Source organism: Oncorhynchus masou, chromosome 9, assembly GCF_036934945.1.
Source record: "Oncorhynchus masou masou isolate Uvic2021 chromosome 9, UVic_Omas_1.1, whole genome shotgun sequence".
Taxonomy (NCBI): domain Eukaryota; kingdom Metazoa; phylum Chordata; class Actinopteri; order Salmoniformes; family Salmonidae; genus Oncorhynchus; species Oncorhynchus masou.
Genome location: NC_088220.1, coordinates 8,765,442 through 8,789,819, shown reverse-complemented (window position 1 = coordinate 8,789,819; position 24,378 = coordinate 8,765,442). Strand labels below are relative to the sequence as shown.

Sequence of the window (24,378 nt, the reverse complement as noted above, 5' to 3'; positions counted from 1 at the left end):
TACATGACCATTTTCCAGTTGGATTTTTGTTCCTTTATTAATATCGTGCCATCAAGCTTTTACTGTGAGGATAGTTATATCCTTCAGTACTAAAGGATCAGGAAATCTGAGAAGAATGTTTATGTAATGTTAAGGGCTGGTTTCCCGGACATAAAGTAAAATAAAATAAATACCTTGTCTCTTCTTCTTTGAACAGGGTTTTTTGTTGTTGTCCAGAACTAGGCTTAATCTGTGTCCAGGAAACCAGCCCCAAAGGTTCTATTTAAAAAAAAAATGTTAAACTAATGACATGTTGGTTTTCTGTTCCTATTGAGAGTAGATGGTTGCATAAAGACTCTGGGTTAGTCTGTGTTAAAGCCCCTCCTTCCATCATGAAGCCATTGACCTGGAATGATTAAACACATCATGATCTGTTTCTTCCTCCCTTGCTCTCTCTCTCTCACACACTCTCTCTCTCTCTCTGACTCTCTCCTTCCCTCTCGCTCTCTGTCCCTCTCTCTCTCTCTCTTTCACTCTCTCACTCTCTCTTTTACTCTCTCTCTCTCTTTCACTCTCTCTCTCTCTCTTTCACTCTCTTTCACTCTCTCTCTTCACTCTCTCTCTCTCTCTGACTCTCTCTCTCTCTCTCTCACTCTCTCTCTCTTTTACTCTCTGACTCTCTCTCTGTTTCTCTCTCTCCCCTCGCTCTCTCTCTAACTCTCTCTCTCTCTTGCTCTCTCTCTGTTTCTCTCTCTCCCCTCGCTCTCTCTCTCTCTCTCTCTCTCTCCCCATTTAAGGGTGAACAGTTGATTTTAATTATACATTATACATATAGGACCTTTATACTATGCAATATAGAGTTCAATATATAGTTCAATATAGAGTTCAATATATAGTTCAATATAGAGTTCAATATATAGTTCAATATATAGCCTACTGTGAACATATCGTACAGAAGTTCAATGACTTTGTTTTTGTTGTATGTATAATGTTGTACTTTGCAAAGAAACAATGAGTACAGGTCATTTTGCCCTGTCTTGTACTGCAGACACTGGCAGAGAGTAGCTTCCACTTATTTACCTAGCTAATCCAGTCTCTTATCGCCCGTTGTTCTCAGACATGGTAGTGTAACCTCAGAACACACACACACACACCCCTGAGACAATCCCGTGGGAAAGATTCCCCTTGAACAGTAGCTAATCAGGCCTAATGAGCTGATTATCCTGGATCAATCAGGAAGTGTGGTCCTAATAAGGCCCTGTCATCGTTAGCCAGCGGAACAGTGTATCTACAGTCTAGGGGTCACATCATGTCACCTAGTTATTAATATATCTCAGTTTGGACTACCAGCGCAGAGTGGATGGAAGAAACAGAAGACAGCTGACAGAAAGTAGCTACCATGCACTTAGCTTAGTTGTTTCCGGAACCTAATATTTTAGACTAGAGATTACTTCTTTTTGTTGTTGCTTTTAGTGACTGCCTGGCCTGGGGGCATTGGTTGACTAGCATCACAAATGTGCCACAGACTTCGTTTTTAAAACCATGAGAAAAATCGAATGTGGAGTACAGTATGGAATACATGAATTAAAGAGGCACTCTCAAAATTTTGTATAATTTCAGACAGTAGTTTTGAAAGTGCTAACAAGCCAAAGGTGGTCCCCGTATTTTGTGTGCAACATCATCATCAGATTGTGTACTACATCATCAGATTGTGTACTACATCATCAGATTGTGTACTACATCATCAGATTGTGTACTACATTATCAGATTGTGTACTACGTCATCAGATTGTGTACTACATCATCCATTTCGTATGATATGTTACGTCCTGCAAATTTTCTTTTTAACAATTACTTTTCAATTCGTAAACTATCTTGCGAATCCAATTTCTCCTGTAGGTTAGGAATTAATTGGTTGTGCTTCAGATCCTGGAGGACATCTTTAATGCATAGGCTATATGGCTGTCTATATTGTGGTTGGTACGGCTACTTAAATCAATTATTGTTCTTGATTCTGCAATTGGTATGATTCTATTCTTTATACAACGCTTAAAGGAGACACCATTGATATCCTGTATTCTGCAGTTGGGTCAAGGTTTAATCAAGTCAATATAATCATGTTAATTCCCAAGGCCTTTCTTCGTCTCGAGAGGAGCTTGTCAAATTTATATGTGGTTTGATATTATTTAATTTGCTGGTGGACAATATTGGCAGGCTGCAGTTTTTTCATGATCCTATATTCTCAAAGCTTTCTCTCTTTCTTTCAGTCTTGAGAGGAGCTTGTCGTGTGTGTGTGTATGCTTGTGTGTGTGTGTGTGTGTTTGAGTGTGTGTTTGAGTGTGTGTTTGAGTGTATGTGTGCGTGTGAGTGTGTGTGTGTGTGTGTGTGTGTGTGTGTGTGTGTGTGTGTGTGTGTGTGTGTGTGTGTGTCAAGAGAGCTTGTCGAATGGGCTGCTGCGGGACAGTCAGTCTATCCTTCAAGGACAAAATGGTCTACCGATTGCTATTGATCTGCCTTCTGCAGTTACACCATGTGGCCAGAAGGGGGAGACCTCAATCTGTGACCTTCACACAGATGTACACACACACACACACACACACACACACACACACACACACACACACACACACACACACACACACACACACACACACACACACACACACACACACACACACACACACACACACACACACACACACACACACACACACACAGGAAAGGCTGAAGTGTTTGGTTGTAGATTTCCCCCTCATTGTCTTTCTAATCAACGACCGTCTGTTCTCAACCAGGTCAGGTAGAAGCTGATGGGAACTCTCTAGGTTATCAGTGACAGTCATCGATCAATTAAACACCAACAGAGAAACAACACGATTGTCACTGAGGCTGTTGAAGGTTGGGTCTGGAGCAGTGTGTGTGTGTGTGTGTGTGTGCGTGTACGTGTGTGTGCGTGTGTGCGTGCGTGTGTGTGTGTGTGCGTGCGTGTGTGTGTGTGTGTGTGTGTGTGTGTGTGTGTGTGTGTGTGTGCGTGTGTGTGAGCGCACTATGCATCCCCATCCTCAACCCCGGCCAGAACCAGAGAGGTTGTTTTATTGTGCGTGTGTGGTTCCTTCTTCCACACTGCAGTGCGTGGGATGAACTGTGAAGTAGTGAACTGGCGAATGTGTGAAGGTTGAACAGGCTGAATGATAGTCTTTAGTAGGCTGAACAGGCTGAATGATAGCCTTTAGAAGGATGAACAGGCTGAATGATAGCCTTTAGAAGGATGAACTGGCTGAATGATAGTCTTTAGTGATAGCCTTGCGTGCGTGAACGTGTGATGTGCGTGTTGAATGTGTGCGTGAATGATAGCCTTTAGTAGTTGTGATAGCCTTTAGAAGGTGAACAGGCTGAATGATAGCCTTTAGTGTGATAGCCTTTAGAAGGCTGAACAGGCTGAATGATAGCCTTTAGTAGGCTGAATGATAGTCTTTAGAAGGTTGAACAGGCTGAATGATCCATCCAGGCTGATCCTTTAGAAGGATGAACTGGCTGAATGATAGTCTTTAGTAGGCTGAACAGGCCAGAACCAATGATAGTCTTTAGGTTGATTTTAGTAGGTTGAATGATAGCCTTTAGAAGGTTGAACAGGCTGAATGATAGCCTTTAAGATAGCCTTTAGAACAGGCTGAATGATAGCCTTTAGAAGGCTGAATGATAGCCTTTAGAAGGCCACACTGAATGATAGCCTTTAGAGAATGGTCTTTAGAGCAATGTCCTTTAGAAGGTTGAACTGGCTGAATGGTCTTTAGTATGAACTGTGATAGCTTTAGAAGGTTGAACAGGCTGAATGAACTGGCTGAATGATAGCCTTTAGAAGGCTGAACAGGCTGAATGATAGTCTTTAGAAGGATGAACAGGCTGAACTGGCTGAATGATAGCCTTTAGAAGGTTGAACTTTGATAGAAGGCTGAACAGGCTGAATGATAGTCTTTAGAAGGAACTGGCTGAACAGGGTTGAACTGAATGATAGCCTTTAGAAGGCTGAACAGGCTGAATGATAGTCTTTAGAAGGCTGAACTGGCTGAATGATAGCCTTTAGAAGGCTGAACAGGCTGAATGATAGTCTTTAGAAGGATGAACAGGCTGAATGATAGCCTTTAGAAGGTTGAACTGGCTGAATGATAGCCTTTAGAAGGTTGAACTGGCTGAATGATAGTCTTTAGAAGGTTGAACAGGCTGAATGATAGCCTTTAGAAGGTTGAACTGGCTGAATGATAGCCTTTAGAAGGTTGAACAGGCTGAATGATAGCCTTTAGAAGGCTGAACAGGCTGAATGATAGCCTTTAGAAGGTTGAACTGGCTGAATGATAGCCTTTAGAAGGTTGAACAGGCTGAATGATAGCCTTTAGAAGGTTGAACTGGCTGAATGATAGCCTTTAGAATGAGGTAATAGAGGGTTTTGACCTGGCCCTGAATTAGTCACATCACAGTCACATCAGAAAGAGAGGCCAGTAGGGGGTAATTCAAAATATCTCTACACGAAGGCCTAGTCACACGATATTTGGTAATAATTACATAAAACAATGTAATGATAATAGCACAATATAACAATGTTATTAACTGCAATACTATATAATAATACTAAATAATAATTTGGTGGCTGCTTATATTTGTCCTATTTTGTATAATATTGTTAACGGCAATACTATACAGGCCGAACACCACTCAAACAAGAATTTGTTAACATTTTCTATAAAAAGCAGCTGAAAAATGCTTGACTTGTATTTCACAATACTACAGTAGTACATGATGACATTACCCATCCGGAATCTTCTGAACTCATAACGTTTAAAAGGCTGGATGAAGAATTGGGTCATTCCTGCCAAACATTGGGATTTACAGACTACCAGCTATCATCTCTTGTAGAGGTTAGAGTACTAAGCACTGTATGGTACTCAGAGTTTACGTCCCAAATGGCACCCTATTCCCTGTATAGTGCACTACTTTTGACCAGAGCCCTATGGCACCCTATTCCCTGTGTATAGTGCACTACTTTTGACCAGAGCCCTACGGCACCCTATTCCCTGTATAGTGCACTACTTTTGACCAGAGCCCTATGGCACCCTATTCCCTGTATAGTGCACTACTTTTGACCAGAGCCCTATGGCACCTTATTCCCTGTATAGTGCACTACTTTTGACCAGAGCCCTATGCCACCTTATTCCCTGTATAGTGCACTACTTTTGACCAGAGCCCTATGCCACCTTATTCCCTGTATAGTGCACTACTTTTGACAAAAGCCCTATGGCACCCTATTCCCTGTATAGTGAACTACTTTTGACCAGAGCTCTATGGCACCTTATTCCCTGTATAGTGCACTACTTTTGACCAGAGCCCTATGGCACCCTATTCCCTGTATAGTGCACTACTTTTGACCAGAGCCCTATGGAACGTTAATCCCTGTATAGTGCACTACTTTTGACCAGAGCCCTATGCCACCTTATTCCCTGTATAGTGCACTACTTTTGACCAGAGCCCTATGGCACCCTATTCCCTGTATAGTGCACTACTATTGACCAGAGCCCTATGGAACCCTAATCCCTGTATGGTGCACTACTATTGACCAGAGCCCTATGGAACCCTAATCCCTGTATAGTGCACTACTATTGACCAGAGCCCTATGGAACCCTAATCCCTGTATAGTGCACTACTATTGACCAGAGCCCTATGGAACCCTAATCCCTGTATAGTGCACTACTATTGACCAGAGCCCTATGGAACCCTAATCCCTGTATAGTGCACTACTATTGACCAGAGCCGTATGGTTGCCATTAGGGATGTGGCCAGCTTCTCGATTTACCTGAGACAGACTAGTGCTCCAGGGAACAGTAGACTAATCTACCCTCACTGAGTACATATCCTCCTTTCAGGGATTATGGATTAGAACAATACTACTGAGGATTTATTTTCTGCTTTTTTACTCTCTTTTGAATGACTGAATGGATTCACATTCCCTGGACGTAGTCTGTGGCTGTAGCCTCCTGCCTGTCTGCCTGCCAGGTCAGCCAATGGAATGAAAAGGAGTTTATGGAATATTTATGTCTAACTCCTTCTAGGGTTTTCTGTGTTTTCTCTCTTTTCCCTCCTCCTCCTCCTCCTCCTCCTCCTCCTCCTCTACCTCCTCCTCCTCCTCCTCTACCTCCTCCTCCTCCACCACCTCATCCTCCACCTCATCCTCCTCCACCTCCTCCTCCTCCTCTACCTCCTTCTCCTCCACCTTCTTCTCCTCCTCCTCCTCTACCTCCTCCTCCTCCTCCTCCACCACCTCATGGAATATTTATGTCTAACTCCTTCTAGGGTTTTCTGTGTTTTCTCTCTTTTCCCTCCTCCTCCTCCTCCTCCTCCTCCTCCTCCTCCTCCTCCTCCTCCTCCTCCTCCTCCTCCTCCTCCTCCCCCTCCTCCTCCTCCTCCTCCTCCACCACCTCATCCTCCACCTCATCCTCCTCCTCCTCCTCCTCTACCTCCTCCTTCTCCTCCACCTCCTCCTTCTCCTCCACCTCCTCCTCTACCTCCTCCTCCTCCTCTACCTCCTCCTTCTCCTCCACCTCCTCCTCTACCTCCTCCTTCTCCTCCTCCTCCTCCACCTCCTCCTCTTCCTCCTCCACCTCCTGCGGCTCTCATCAGTCACCTCCTCCTCCTCTACCTCTTTCTCCTCCTCCTCCTCCTTCTCCTCCACCTCCTCCTTCTCCTCCACCTCCTCCTCTACCTCCTCCTCCTCCTCTACCTCCTCCTTCTCCTCCACCTCCTCCTCTACCTCCTCCTTCTCCTCCCCCTCCTCCTCCACCTCCTCCTCTTCCTCCTCCACCACCTGCGGCTCTCACCAGTCACCTCCTCCTCCACCTCCTCCTCTTCCTCCTCCACCTCCTCCTTCTCCTCCTCCTCCACCTCCTCCTCTTCCTCCTCCACCTCCTGCGGCTCTCACCAGTCACCTCCTCCTCCTCCTCCTTCTCCTCCTCCTCCTCCTCCTCCTCCTCCTCCTCCACCTCCTCCTCTACCTCCTTCTCCTCCACCTTCTTCTCCTCCTCCTCCTCCTCCTCCTCCTCCTCCTCCACCTCATCCTCCACCTCATCCTCCTCCTACTCCTCCTCCACCTCCTCCACTTCCTCCTCCACCTCCTGCGGCTCTCACCAGTCACCTCCTCCTCCACCTCCTCCTCCTCCTCCTCCACCTCCTCCTCTACCTCCTTCTCCTCCTCCTCCCCCTCCTCCTCCTCCTCCTCCACCTCCTCCTCTTCCTCCTTCACCTCCTGCGGCTCTCACCAGTCACCTCCTCCTTCTCCTCCTCCTTCTCCTCCACCTCCTCCTCCCCCACCTCCTCCTTCTCCTCCTCCACCTCCTCCTCCTCCACCTCCTGCGGCTCTCACCAGTCACCTCCTCCTCTACCTCCTTCTCCTCCTCCTCCTCCTCCTCCCCCACCTCCTCCTCCTCCACCTCCTCCTCTTCCTCCTCCACCTCCTGCGGCTCTCACCAGTCACCTCCTCAGACTTCTTCTATATTCCCCCCCTCAAGGCTGACAGGTTAACTTCTTATGAAATCACATGGTCTTGGATTTAATCAATTCATCTGGACACATAAAATGTATTGATTAAATGGTAAGAATAATAACCATTTGAATTCCTCCATCTAGTTTCACCTCAGAGAAATTAGATGAATATTGCAGAGAAATAGTCCCCGAGCTGGATCAGAGTTTTAGGAAGAGATGGAGCAACATGCTCTGTGGTAGATAGATACAAGTAAATTAGTTATAGGAAGAGATGGAGCAACATGCTCTGTGGTAGATAGATACAACTAAATTAGTTATAGGAAGAGATGGAGCAACATGCTCTGTAGTAGATAGATACAACTAAATTAGTTATAGGAAGAGATGGAGCAACATGCTCTGTAGTAGATAGATACAACTAAATGAGTTTTAGGAAGAGATGGAGAAACATGCTCTGTGGTAGATAGATACTAAATGAGTTTTAGGAAGAGATGGAGCAACATGCTCTGTGGTAGATAGATACAACTAAATTAGTTATAGGAAGAGATGGAGCAATATGCTCTGTGGTAGATTGATATAACTAAATGAGTTTTAGGAAGAGATGGAGCAACATGCTCTGTGGTAGATAGATACAACTACATTAGTTTTAGGAAGAGATGGAGCAACATGCTCTGTGGTAGATAGATACAACTAAATGAGTTTTAGGAAGAGATGGAGCAACATGCTCTGTGGTAGATAGATACAACTAAATGCGTTTTAGGAAGAGATGGAGCAACATGCTCTGTGGTAGATAGATACTAAATGAGTTTTAGGCAGAGATGGAGCAACATGCTCTGTGGTAGATAGATACTAAATGAGTTTTAGGAAGAGATGGATCAACATGCTCTGTGGTAGATAGATACAACTAAATGAGTTTTAGGAAGAGATGGGCAACATGCTCTGTGGTAGATAGATACTAAATGAGTTTTAGGAAGAGATGGAGCAACATGCTCTGTGGTAGATAGATACTAAATGAGTTTTAGGCAGAGATGGAGCAACATGCTCTGTGGTAGATAGATACTAAATGAGTTTTAGGAAGAGATGGAGCAACATGCTCTGTGGTAGATAGATACAACTAAATGAGTTTTAGGAAGAGATGGAGCAACATGCTCTGTGGTAGATAGAGACTAAATGAGTTTTAGGAAGAGATGGAGCAACATGCGCTGTGGTAGACAGATACAACTAAATTAGTTTTAGGAAGAGATGGAGCAACATGCTCTGTGGTAGATAGATACAACTAAATGAGTTATAGGAAGAGATGGAGCAACATGCTCTGTAGTAGATAGATACAACTAAATTAGTTATAGGAAGAGATGGAGCAATATGCTCTGTGGTAGATAGATACAACTAAATGAGTTTTAGGAAGAGATGGAGCAACATGCGCTGTGGTAGATAGATACAACTAAATGAGGTTTAGGAAGAGATGGAGCAACATACTCTGTGGTAGATAGATACTAAATGAGTTTTAGGAAGAGATGGGGCAACATGCTCTGTGGTAGATAGATATTACTAAAATGAGTTTTAGGAAGAGATGGAGCAACATGCGCTGTGGTAGATAGATACAACTAAATTAGTTATAGGAAGAGATGGAGCAACATGCTCTGTAGTAGATAGATACTACTAAATGGGTTTTAGGAAGAGATGGAGCAACATGCTCTGTGGTAGATAGATACAACTAAATGAGTTTTAGGAAGAGATGGAGCAACATGCTCTGTGGTAGATAGATACTAAATGAGTTTTAGGAAGAGATGGAGCAACATGCTCTGTGGTAGATAGATACTAAATGAGTTTTAGGAAGAGATGGAGCAACATGCTCTGTGGTAGATAGATACAACTAAATGAGTTTTAGGAAGAGATGGAGCAACATGCGCTGTGGTAGATAGATACAACTAAATTAGTTATAGGAAGAGATGGAGCAATATGCTCTGTGGTAGATTGATATAACTAAATGAGTTTTAGGAAGAGATGGAGCAACATGCTCTGTGGTAGATAGATACAACTACATTAGTTTTAGGAAGAGATGGAGCAACATGCTCTGTGGTAGATAGATACAACTAAATGAGTTTTAGGAAGAGATGGAGCAACATGCTCTGTGGTAGATAGATACAACTAAATGCGTTTTAGGAAGAGATGGAGCAACATGCTCTGTGGTAGATAGATACTAAATGAGTTTTAGGCAGAGATGGAGCAACATGCTCTGTGGTAGATAGATACTAAATGAGTTTTAGGAAGAGATGGATCAACATGCTCTGTGGTAGATAGATACAACTAAATGAGTTTTAGGAAGAGATGGGCAACATGCTCTGTGGTAGATAGATACTAAATGAGTTTTAGGCAGAGATGGAGCAACATGCTCTGTGGTAGATAGATACTAAATGGGTTTTAGGAAGAGATGGAGCAACATGCTCTGTGGTAGATAGATACAACTAAATGAGTTTTAGGAAGAGATGGAGCAACATGCTCTGTGGTAGATAGAGACTAAATGAGTTTTAGGAAGAGATGGAGCAACATGCGCTGTGGTAGACAGATACAACTAAATTAGTTTTAGGAAGAGATGGAGCAACATGCTCTGTGGTAGATAGATACAACTAAATTAGTTATAGGAAGAGATGGAGCAACATGCTCTGTAGTAGATAGATACAACTACATGAGTTTTAGGGAGAGATGGAGAAACATGCTCTGTGGTAGATAGATACAACTAAATGAGTTTTAGGAAGAGATGGAGCAACATGCTCTGTGGTAGATAGATACAACTAAATTAGTTATAGGAAGAGATGGAGCAATATGCTCTGTGGTAGATAGATACAACTAAATGAGTTTTAGGAAGAGATGGAGCAACATGCGCTGTGGTAGATAGATACAACTAAATTAGTTATAGGAAGAGATGGAGCAATATGCTCTGTGGTAGATAGATACAACTAAATGAGGTTTAGGAAGAGATGGAGCAACATGCTCTGTGGTAGATAGATACAACTAAATGAGTTTTAGGAAGAGATGGAGAAACATGCTTTGTGGTAGATAGATACTACTAAATGAGTTTTAGGAAGAGATGGAGCAACATACTCTGTGGTAGATAGATACAACTAAATGAGTTTTAGGAAGAGATGGAGCAACATGCTCTGTGGTAGATAGATACAACTAAATGAGTTTTAGGAAGAGATGGAGCAACATGCTCTGTGGTAGACAGATACAACTAAATGAGTTTTAGGAAGAGATGGAGCAACATACTCTGTGGTAGATAGATACTAAATGAGTTTTAGGAAGAGATGGGGCAACATGCTCTGTGGTAGATAGATATTACTAAAATGAGTTTTAGGAAGAGATGGAGCAACATGCGCTGTGGTAGATAGATACAACTAAATTAGTTATAGGAAGAGATGGAGCAACATGCTCTGTAGTAGATAGATACTACTAAATGGGTTTTAGGAAGAGATGGAGCAACATGCTCTGTGGTAGATAGATACAACTAAATGAGTTTTAGGAAGAGATGGAGCAACATGCTCTGTGGTAGATAGATACTAAATGAGTTTTAGGAAGAGATGGAGCAACATGCTCTGTGGTAGATAGATACTAAATGAGTTTTAGGAAGAGATGGAGCAACATGCTCTGTGGTAGATAGATACAACTAAATGAGTTTTAGGAAGAGATGGAGCAACATGCGCTGTGGTAGATAGATACAACTAAATTAGTTATAGGAAGAGATGGAGCAATATGCTCTGTGGTAGATTGATACAACTAAATGAGTTTTAGGAAGAGATGGAGCAACATGCTCTGTGGTAGATAGATACAACTACATTAGTTTTAGGAAGAGATGGAGCAACATGCTCTGTGGTAGATAGATACAACTAAATGAGTTTTAGGAAGAGATGGAGCAACATGCTCTGTGGTAGATAGATACAACTAAATGAGTTTTAGGAAGAGATGGAGCAACATGTTCTGTGGTAGATAGATACTAAATGAGTTTTAGGCAGAGATGGAGCAACATGCTCTGTGGTAGATAGATACTAAATGAGTTTTAGGAAGAGATGGATCAACATGCTCTGTGGTAGATAGATACAACTAAATGAGTTTTAGGAAGAGATGGGCAACATGCTCTGTGGTAGATAGATACTAAATGAGTTTTAGGAAGAGATGGAGCAACATGCTCTGTGGTAGATAGATACTAAATGAGTTTTAGGCAGAGATGGAGCAACATGCTCTGTGGTAGATAGATACTAAATGAGTTTTAGGAAGAGATGGAGCAACATGCTCTGTGGTAGATAGATACAACTAAATGAGTTTTAGGAAGAGATGGAGCAACATGCTCTGTGGTAGATAGATACTAAATGAGTTTTAGGAAGAGATGGAGCAACATGCGCTGTGGTAGACAGATACAACTAAATTAGTTTTAGGAAGAGATGGAGCAACATGCTCTGTAGTAGATAGATACTACTAAATGAGTTTTAGGAAGAGATGGAGCAACATGCTCTGTGGTAGATAGATACAACTAAATGAGTTTTAGGAAGAGATGGTGCAACATGCTCTGTGGTAGAAAGATACTAAATGAGTTTTAGGAAGAGATGGAGCAACATGCTCTGTGGTAGATAGATACAACTAAATGAGTTTTAGGAAGAGATATAACAACATGCTCTGTGGTAGATAGATACTACTAAATGAGTTTTAGGAAGAGATGGAGCAACATGCTCTGTGGTAGAAAGATACTAAATGAGTTTTAGGAAGAGATGGAGCAACATGCTCTGTGGTAGATAGATACAACTAAATGAGTTTTAGGAAGAGATATAACAACATGCTCTGTGGTAGATAGATACTACTAAAATGAGTCATACTTTGATAGCTGTATTTGATATTCAGTCATCAAGACATCAATATCACAAACACCATCAGATATACGACAGCGATGGAGTGTAGTAGTGTAGTCAATGTGCATAACAAACTAGGTATGACAACGACCACAGGAGTTTGATATACAGTAGAACAGATCTGGGACCAGGCTACTTGTTTAACTGACTTTGATACGAGGATAACAGGCACCACCCATTGGGAATGTTGTAATGCAGTGGCCTTTAAGGCCAACAGTTACAACCTGGTGTGCTCTTGGGCCTGTTAGATGATAGATTATGTCAGACTACGTTATTAAAGTATGTGGGAATAATTGTGGATTTGATACATAGAGTAGCTCATTCTTCTGTTTGGGCTTTGTCCATGGATGTGTCCCAAATGGCATGCTATTCCCTCTATAGTACACTACTTTTAACCAGAACCCTATAGACCCTGGTTAAAAAGTAATGCACTATACAGGGACTAGGGTGTCATTTGGGATGCATCCTAAGGGCTTTAAGGATTCTCAATACTCCCCCAGCATTACATATGAACTGTTGTGTACTTTACTTGTAGAGAATATGAGAAACCAAAGAGCTAAATATTGAACTGAGACTGGCTCTGGTCTGACAGGAGGGGACAGGAGACAGGAAGTGTTCCTGTGAAAAGTGTTCGTCTCGTCTATGATTAGATCATAAAATGTGAATCCTAATAATATTTTTAAAAAGCAGTTAATTGACCTTCATGTGTCGCCTCCTTCTCCTGAAGCGCAGCAGTTCCTTGTGTTGCCGAGCGATGAAGTTCACAGCAGCGTACTCAAGCAGGGCCGAGAAGACAAACAGGAGGCACACGGCCATCCAGATGTCAATGGCTTTCACATACGACACCTGTGAGTGGGCAGGAGGACACGGTGGTAAGTAGGAGGACAACAACAACAAAAACAAGAATAGAAACAACAAAAACAACAAACACAAAAACAACAACAACAGCAAATGCAACACCACCCACACAAATACCACCAACAACACCAACAACACAAACACAAACAACTCCAACAACACCAACAACACCAACACCATCAACAAAACAAACAACTCCAACACCAACAATACCAACAACACCAATACCAACAATACCAATAACACCAACAACACCAACACCAACAACACAAACAACTCCAACACCAACTCCACCTCCACCAACAATACCAACAACACCAACACCAACAACATCACCATCACCACCAACAACAACAACACCAACAACTCCAACACCAACAATACCAACAACACCACCAACACCACCAACAACACCAACAACACAAACAACTCCAACACCACCAACACCAACAACACAAACACCAACAATACCAACAACACCACCAACAACACCAACACCAACACAAACAACTCCAACACCAACAACAACAGAAGGTGACTTTTTAAACTGGATTCTGTAGACTATTCAAATGAAACGGACCTTGGTACCATCTATATACAGTGCCTTGCAAAATTATTCGGGCCCCCTTGAACTTTTGCACACCCAATTTTTCAGTTTTTGATTTGTTAAAAAAGTTTGAAATATCCAATAAATGTCATTCCACTTCATGATCGTGTCCCACTTGTTGTTGATTCTTCACAAAAAAAATACAGTTTTATATCTTTATGTTTGAAGCCTGGAATGTGGCAAAAGGTCGCAAAGTTCAAGGGGGCCGAATACTTTCGCAAGGCACTGTATGTATCTGTATCTAATAATCCTGTGATGTCTGCTACAAAGACAACATTTACCTTCTAACTCTGAGAACTGTCCAGTACACAGTAGTCTGTATGGTCACAGTAGTCTGTATGGTCAGTTGGCTTGGCAGGACTCTGCTCTGCCTGGGCAGTGAGATAGAGTGAGGCATGGAAACCACATCTTTGACCTGGAAATGGGGCTAAAGCTAGACTGGGTTGGCTTGTCAGTTCAGCTGAAGCTCACTGTATTTGACAAGTCAGTGACCAAGTGGCCCTGGAATGCAGCTTAGGTGGCATTACAGAATGCATGGTTCACAAGACATTGTTCAAATGATAAGAAGGCAGCAGCCCAAGACAGACAGAGGCAGACTACTGTTTTACTCTTTCTTGGTGTCGTTGGATTGTGGGATTTCTATTTCCCCACTCCAGATCAGATATTTTGATGTGTTTTTTAGTTTTTGTTTCACAGCACTTAGATCACTTAAAGTGGTGAAATGTATTTATCTGCTGGACATTTTCTTCACCTATTCGTATTGAAAGTAGAGCACTACAACACAGGGATAGACAATAATGACAGCAAAAAAGTTACTTTTCTGTGGTGGCTATTTGTTGAGTAATGACACAGTAAAGGGTGACTTTCAAAATGGCCCTCTATCCTCTCCTTCCCTCCCTGTCACCAATGCAGCACCAAGCCAGTGAGGCGTGGAAGAGGGAGAGCAGTCTGTGCTGTGTGCACCTACGCTCAGCTGTGCTGTGTGATCATTATTGTGACAGCTGAACTGCATAGAAATCACGGTTCACTTGTTCAATTTTCCAGAGAACATGAATCACCTAATGTCAACAAGCAAAATGGGAGGATACTTTTACAGGACATAATTATAAAATACTAGTCCCTCACGCAATGTCCCTCTTCCTTTTTAATCTGAAAATCCCTATATCAAAAATAGTTTTCTTTAAAAAGGCATTTTTCCCCTTGTGTTAGTTTTACCATCTAGGACAATAGACAGTGTGGTTTGTAGTTCATCTAGTTGAATTAACAGTGTGGTTTGTAGTTCATCTAGTTGAATTAACAGTGTGGTTTGTAGTTCATCTAGGTCAATTGACAGTGTGGTTTGTAGTTCATCTAGTTGAATTAACAGTGTGGTTTGTAGTTCATCTAGGTCAATTAACAGTGTGGTTTGTAGTTCATCTAGTTGAATTAACAGTGTGGTTTGTAGTTCATCTAGTTGAATTAACAGTGTGGTTTGTAGTTCATCTAGGTCAATTGACAGTGTGGTTTGTAGTTCATCTAGTTGAATTAACAGTGTGGTTTGTAGTTCATCTAGGTCAATTAACAGTGTGGTTTGTAGTTCATCTAGTTGAATTAACAGTGTGGTTTGTAGTTCATCTAGTTGAATTAACAGTGTGGTTTGTAGTTCATCTAGTTGAATTAACAGTGTGGTTTGTAGTTCATCTAGGTCAATTAACAGTGTGGTTTGTAGTTCATCTAGTTGAATTAACAGTGTGGTTTGTAGTTCATCTAGGTCAATTAACAGTGTGGTTTGTAGTTCATCTAGTTGAATTAACAGTGTGGTTTGTAGTTCATCTAGGTCAATTGACAGTGTGGTTTGTAGTTCATCTAGGTCAATTGACAGTGTGGTTTGTAGTTCATCTAGGTCAATTAACAGTGTGGTTTGTAGTTCATCTAGTTGAATTAACAGTGTGGTTTGTAGTTCATCTAGGTCAATTGACAGTGTGGTTTGTAGTTCATCTAGGTCAATTGACAGTGTGGTTTGTAGTTCATCCAGGACAATAGACAGTGTGGTTTGTAGTTCATCTAGGTCAATTAACAGTGTGGTTTGTAGTTCATCTAGTTGAATTAACAGTGTGGTTTGTAGTTCATCTAGGTCAATTGACAGTGTGGTTTGTAGTTCATCTAGTTGAATTAACAGTGTGGTTTGTAGTTCATCTAGGTCAATTAACAGTGTGGTTTGTAGTTCATCTAGTTGAATTAACAGTGTGGTTTGTAGTTCATCTAGTTGAATTAACAGTGTGGTTTGTAGTTCATCTAGTTGAATTAACAGTGTGGTTTGTAGTTCATCTAGGTCAATTAACAGTGTGGTTTGTAGTTCATCTAGTTGAATTAACAGTGTGGTTTGTAGTTCATCTAGGTCAATTAACAGTGTGGTTTGTAGTTCATCTAGTTGAATTAACAGTGTGGTTTGTAGTTCATCTAGGTCAATTGACAGTGTGGTTTGTAGTTCATCTAGGTCAATTGACAGTGTGGTTTGTAGTTCATCTAGGTCAATTAACAGTGTGGTTTGTAGTTCATCTAGTTGAATTAACAGTGTGGTTTGTAGTTCATCTAGGTCAATTGACAGTGTGGTTTGTAGTTCATCTAGGTCAATTGACAGTGTGGTTTGTAGTTCATCCAGGACAATAGACAGTGTGATTTGTAGTTCATCTAGGCCTCTCTGCTCTGCCCATTATAAAGCAGACTGACTGCCTCTCTGCTCTGCCCATTATAAAGCAGACTGGCTGTGTGTGTGAGAGAGAGAGATAGAGAGAGAGTGTGTGTGTGTGTGTGTGTGTGTGTGTGTGTGTGTGTGTGTGTGTGTGTGTGTGTGTGTGTGTGTGTGTGTGTGTGTGTGTGTGTGTGTGTGCAGAGACATGTATGTGTGAGAGACGTGTGTTTTTGTGTATGCATGCGTATGTTTGTTCATGTCTGTATCTGTGTGTGTGGGTGTTCATGTCTGTATCTGTGTGTGTGTGTGTTCATGTCTGTATCTGTGTGTGTGTTCATATCTGTATCTGACTGTGTATGTGTGTTCATGTCTGTATCTCTGTGTGTGTGTCAAAGACAGGTGCAGGTGTGCTGTGTTCCTCTTCCTCTCCTCACCTAGGGGAGGGAGGCTCGGGAGCAGGAGCTCTGGGTTAGGGAGTTTGTCTCACCTTGGGGAGGGAGGCTCGGGAGCAGGAGCTCTGGGTTAGGGAGTTTGTCTCACCTTGGGGAGGGAGGCTCGGGAGCAGGAGCTCTGGGTTAGGGAGTTTGTCTCACCTTGGGGAGGGAGGCTCAGGAGCAGGAGCTCTCGGTTAGGGAGTTTGTCTCACCTTGGGGAGGGAGGCTCGGGAGCCGGAGCTCTGGGTGGTCATAGTGAGCACGGTGGTAATGCCCAGTCCCACTCTGGCAGGTGCAGCGTCCATGTTGATCCAGAAGGACACCCAGGACAAAATGACAATCAGAAGGCTGGGGATGTACATCTGAATCAGGTAATAGCCCATCTGCCTCTCCAGATGGAAACGAGCCTCGATACAAGTGAACTTTCCTGTTTTACAGAAGACACAGACAGAGGAGAAAGCAGGGGTTCAGTATTATACAGAAGACACAGACAGAGGAGAAAGCAGGGGTCATATAATAATATGATATATGGTATTATTACTACAATAGAGTCTATATACTATGATATAATATTATTACTACAATAGAGTCTATATACTATGATATAATATTATTACTACAATAGAGTCTATATACTATGATATAATATTATTACTACAATAGAGTCTATATACTATGATATAATATTATTACTACAGTAGAGTCTATATACTATGATATAATATTATTACTACAGTAGAGTCTATATACTATGATATAATATTATTACTACAGTAGAGTCTATATACTATGATATAATATTATTACTACAATAGAGTCTATATACAGTACTATGATATAATATTATTACTACAATAGAGTCTATATACTATGATATAATATTATTACTACAATAGAGTCTATATACTATGATATAATATTATTTCTACAATAGAGTCTATATACAGTACTATGAAATAATATTATTACTACAATAGAGTCTATATACTATGATATATTATAATATTATTGCTACTATACAGTCTTTATAGTATTATATATTATAATAGTATTATTACAATACAGTCTATATACTATGATATTATATGATATGTTTTAATAGTATTACTACAACATAGTCTATACTATGATAGAATATATATTATAATATTATTACTACAATACAGTCTATACTATGATATATATATCATAGTATTATTGCTACAATACAGTCTATATACTATACTATGATATTATATATATATATATTATAGTATTATTACTACAATACAGTCTATACTATGATAAAATATATATTACAATAATATTACTACAAGACAGTCTGTACTATGATATAATATATATATATATATATATTATAGTAGTATTACTTCAATCCAGTCTATACTATGATATAATATATATTACAATATTATTACTACAATACAGTCTAAACTATGATATAATATATATTACAATATATATTACAATAATATTACTACAATCCAGTCTATACTATGATATAATATATATTACAATATTATTACTACAATACAGTCTAATCTATGATAAAATATATATTACAATATTATTACTACAATACAGTCTGTACTATGATATAATATATATATATATATATATATATATATATATATATATATATATATATATATATATATATATATTATAGTAGTATTACTTCAATCCAGTCTATACTATGATATAATATATATTACAATATTATTACTACAATACAGTCTAAACTATGATATAATATATATATATAAATATATATTACAATAATATTACTACAATCCAGTCTATACTATGATATAATATATATTACAATATTATTACTACAATACAGTCTAATCTATGATAAAATATATATTACAATATTATTACTACAATACAGTCTATACTATGATATAATATATTTTATAGTATTATTGCTACAATACAGTCTATATACTATACTATGATATTATATATATATATATATATATATATATATTATAGTATTATTACTACAATACAGTCTATACTATGATAAAATATATATTACAATATTATTACTACAATACAGTCTATACTATGATATAATATATTTTATAGTATTATTGCTACAATACAGTCTATTTACTATACTATGATATTATATATATATATATTATAATATTATTACTACAATACAGTCTATACTATGATAAAATATATATTACAATAATATTAATACAATACAGTCAATATGCTATGATATGATATGTTATATTAGTATTATCTAATCTTTCTCTGCTGTTGCTATGTTATGGATCTACTGTTATCATTACTGATACACTGTAACGCATCATCCAGTCTTTCTGTTCTGCATGTCTCAAGAACACAAAGAAGAAAGTCAACTGCGGGCAATGAAATGGATAGCCTCAGTGCTGAATGATCTTCCTATTTCCCTGCAGTGTCGGAAGAGACTGAGGCAGAGCCCGGGAGAGAACATCAGTTTGACAGAGTGGCTGTAGGTAAAGTACCCTCTATGTTCAAATGTAACACACCACCTCAGCTGACAGACGTTATGTTGTGGTTGAAACCCACTACAGCTGACAGGTGTTCTGTTGTGGTTGAACCCACTACAGCTGACAGGTGTTATGTTGTGGTTGAACCCACTACAGCTGACAGGTGTTCTGTTGTGGTTGAACCCACTACAGCTGACAGGTGTTATGTTGTGGTTGAACCCACTACAGCTGACAGACGTTATGTTGTGGTTGAACCCACTACAGCTGACAGGTGTTATGTTGTGGTTGAACCCACTACAGCTGACAGGTGTTATGTTGTGGTTGAACCCACTACAGCTGACAGGTGTTATGTTGTGGTTGAACCCACTACAGCTGACAGGTGTTATGTTGTGGTTGAACCCACTGTAGTTGACATGTATTATGTTGTGGTTGAACCCACTACAGCTGACAGGTGTTATGTTGTGGTTGAACCCACTACAGCTGACAGGTGTTCTGTTGTGGTTGAACCCACTACAGCTGACAGGTGTTCTGTTGTGGTTGAACCCATCTACTTCCCTGACCACAGCTGCGTAGCAAACACCACAACGGACGGTAAGGATTCCTCCCAAACAGCACCCTATTCCCTATATAGTATAGGGCTTATAGGGCACTTGGGTGCCATTTTGGACATTAGCCCAGTACATAAGCTAAAAGAGGGCATTATAAACTCATGATAGGTGTCCTCTTTCTTTTCATGCTGACTGTGTGATGTGAGCACCAGGTGTGTCTTGTCTGTCAAAGTGGCTTCGATGCTCAGATCGCTGACAAGTCATTAATTCAGCTTATAGTCATTGAAGACTGTCTTTGTCTTGAAGACTTTTAATTCAATTAGAGTTGAACCCTAGTGTATTGTTTTGGATGTGGACAGAGGGAGACATGGAGATTGAAATGGATTTATAGCTGTGATACACTTCAGGGCTTTTGCATCTGATAAGATATGGTCTCGCGATGATAGTGGGGTATATTTGACAGACAGACAGAAAGAAAAATAGAAAGAGAGAGAGAGAGAGAGAGAGAGAGAGAGAGAGAGAGACAGACAGAGAGAGAGACAGACAGACAGACAGACAGATTATATTTACAGATCGAAAACAAATTAGTTTGACAATATCATAGCTAGTGTAGCGAGAGCGAAACGGCAATGCACCAGCGACAATGATTAGTGTTGCATGTAGTTTCTGGACCAATCTACATGGACTAGGGAAAGGGGGGAGGGGACATTACATGTGGTCTGAACCAATCTACATGGACTAGGGAAAGGGGGAGGGGACATTACATGTGGTCTGAACCAATCTACATGGACTAGGGAAAGGGGGAGGGGACATTACATGTGGTCTGAACCAACCTACATGGACTCGGGAAAGGGGGAGGGGACATTACATGTGGTCTGAACCAATCTACATGGACTAGGGAAAGGGGGAGGGGACATTACATGTGGTCTGAACCAATCTACATGGACTAGGGAAAGGGGGAGGGGACATTACATGTGGTCTGAACCAATCTACATGGACTAGGGAAAGGGGGGAGGGGACATTACATGTGGTCTGAACCAATCTACATGGACTAGGGAAAGGGGGAGGGGACATTACATGTGGTCTGAACCAATCTACATGGACTAGGGAAAGGGGGGAGGGGACATTACATGTGGTCTGAACCAATCTACATGGACTAGGGAAAGGGGGAGGGGACATTACATGTGGTCTGAACCAATCTACATGGACTAGGGAAAGGGGGGAGGGGACATTACATGTGGTCTGAACCAATCTACATGGACTAGGGAAAGGGGGAGGGGACATTACATGTGGTCTGAACCAATCTACATGGACTAGGGAAAGGGGGAGGGGACATTACATGTGGTCTGAACCAATCTACATGGACTAGGGAAAGGGGGAGGGGACATTACATGTGGTCTGAACCAATCTACATGGACTAGGGAAAGGGGGAGGGGACATTACATGTGGTCTGAACCAATCTACATGGACTAGGGAAAGGGGGAGGGGACATTACATGTGGTCTGAACCAATCTACATGGACTAGGGAAAGGGGGAGGGGACATTACATGTGGTCTGAACCAATCTACATGGACTAGGGAAAGGGGGGAGGGGACATTACATGTGGTCTGAACCAATCTACATGGACTAGGGAAAGGGGGAGGGGACATTACATGTGGTCTGAACCAATCTACATGGACTAGGGAAAGGGGGGAAGGGATATAAAACAGGACAAAGTATGAACGTTGAAGGAAGGACGCAGTGGGGCCGAGGAATCGTCTCTCCTCAAATCACTAGATTGCTGCAAGTAAACTTGAGACAAATGTAAAGTTTGTGCTTGATTGAGGGGCAGATAATCACATACACATGGTGCAGCATGGCTGGTGAATAATATTGGATTTGATTTATTTCACCTTTATTTAACTAGGCAAGTCAGTTAAGAACAAATGATTATTTACAATGACGGCCTACCAAAAGGCCTCGTGCGGGACGGGGGCTGGGATTAAAAATAAAAATATAGGAAAAAACACACATCACGACCAGAGAGACACCACAACATTACATAAAGAGAGACCTAAGACAACAGCATAGCATGGCAGCAACACATGACAACAACATGGTAGCAACACAGCATGACAACAACATGGTAGCAACACATCATGACAACAACATGGTAGCAACACATGACAACAACATGGTAGCAACACAGCATGACAACAACATGGTAGCAACACAGCATGACAACATGGCCGCAACACATGACAACACTACATGGCAGCAGCACAAAACATGGTACAAACATTATTGGACACAGAAAACAGCACAAAGGGCAAGAAGGTATAGGCAAAAATACATCACGCGAAGCAGCCACAACTGTCAGTAAGAGTGTCCATGATTGAGTCTTTGAATGAAGAGATGGAGATAAAACTGTTCAATTTGAGTCTTTTTCGCAGCTCGTTCCAGTCTCTAGCTGCAGCGAACTGAAAAGAGCACCGACCCAGAGATGTGTGTGCTTTGGGGACCTTTAACAGAATGTGACTGGCAGAACGGGTGTTGTGGAGGATGAGGTCTGCAATAGGTATCTCAGATAGGGGGGAGTGAGGGTTTTATAAATAAGCATCAACCAGTTTACAGAGGAGTATAGAGTACAGTGATGTGTCCTATAAGGAGCATTGGTGGCAAATCTGATGGCTGAATGGTAAAGATCATCTAGCCGCTCGAGATCACCTTTACCTGACGATCTATATATTACGTTTGTGATCTAGCATGGGTACGATTGTCATCTGAATCAGGGTTAGTTTGGCAGCTGGGGTGAAAGAGGAGCGATTACGATAGAGGAAACCAAGTCTAGATTTAACCTTAGCCTGCAGCTTTGATCTGTGCTGAGAGAAGGACACTGTACCGTCTAGCCATACTCACAAGAACTTGTATGAGATGACTACATCAATCTCTAAACCCTCAGAGGTAGTAATCACACCGGTGGGGAGGGGGCATTCTTCTTACCAAACCACATGACCTTTGTTTTGGAGATGTCCAGAACAAGGTTAAGGGCAAAGAAAGCTTGTTGGACACTAAACAAAACTTTGCTGTAGAGCAAATCCGGGGAGGGGCCAGCTGAGTATAAGACTGTATCATCTGCATATAAATGAATGAGAGAGCTTCCCACTGCCTGAGCTATGTTGTTGATGTAAATTAAGAAGAGCTAGGATTGATCCTTGGGGTACTCACTTGGTGACTTTATACACTGCACTCTTTGAAAGAGGTAGTTAGCAAACCAGCCCAAAGACCCCTCACATACACCAATACCCCCTAGCCGGCACACAAGAATGGAATGGTCTACCGTATCAAAGGCTTTGGCCAAGTCAATCAAAATAGCAGCACAACATTGCTTAGAATCAAGGGCAATGTTGATATAATTTAGGACATATAAGGTTGCAGTGACACATTTTTTAAATTTTATTTATCTGTTATTTTTCCAAGTAAGTTGACTGAGACCACATTCTCATCTGCAGCAACGACCTGGGGAATAGTTACAGGGGAGAGGAGGGGGATGAATGAGACAATTGTAAACTGGGGATTATTAGGTGACCGTGATGGCTCAGGACAATACTGCCCCCTTTGGAGGAATTGCGTGCCCATAGTAAACAGAAAACAAATCTGTCCAAAATTGCTAATATATGCATATAATAATTATTATTGAATAGAAAACACTCTAAAGCTTCTAAAACCGTTCAAATTATGTCTGTATGTAAAGCAGAACTCATAGGGCAGCCATTCTCCCAAACTATCTCTCTCATCAGGAAAGTTGGGCCAACTTTGACGTCATCGCCCCCACCCTTCCCAACCAGCTATGGATCAGGGAACAGTTTCTGTGTCTTCGGCTGGATGTGTTCTTTCAATAAAGCGAGTAGTGAAGAAAATCCCGCGAGCTTTGACCCGTTGGCAGGCAAAATACTGAAGTGTCGTGAGAAAATAGCTGTGCGTCCTGGTGCAATTGTATACAGCTCATTCCTTTGTTCCAGGTCGCCTGAGAAGAGTTGCGTTCTTTCGGTCGAATCGCCAATTGTTTTGTACGTTAATAACATCCTAAAGCTTGATTCTACACTTATTTTGATCAGTTTAGTCGACATATAATATGTAATTTTGAAGTTTTGATGCGCAACTGTTCGGGACCAGAAGTCATTTTGGCTGCATTTCAACTGGAACTTGTAGCATATGCTAATACAAAGACACACGACTTGAAACCAAACAATGTATTGGGTAAGTATGATTCCTTCCACTACATTCTGATCGAAGACCATCAAAGGTAAGGGAATATATATGTTGTAATTTTGTGTTTCTGTTGACTCCAACATAGTCGAGAAATATTGCTTATGTCTGAGCGCCATCTCAGA

General features: G+C 41.1%; 1 protein-coding gene across 1 annotated transcript in view; it reads right to left on the bottom strand.

Annotated features, from left to right (window-relative positions):
- LOC135545480 (glycine receptor subunit alphaZ1-like) overlaps positions 1-24,378 on the bottom strand; it is a 107,130-nt gene that overhangs the window by 8,638 nt on the left and 74,114 nt on the right. Inside the window, exons 9-10 of the mRNA XM_064973112.1 lie at positions 17,181-17,395; positions 13,098-13,244 (exon numbers count right to left, since the gene is read on the bottom strand). Of these exons, the coding sequence (XP_064829184.1) occupies positions 13,098-13,244; positions 17,181-17,395 (362 nt within the window). The remainder of the gene's footprint in view (positions 1-13,097; positions 13,245-17,180; positions 17,396-24,378) is intronic.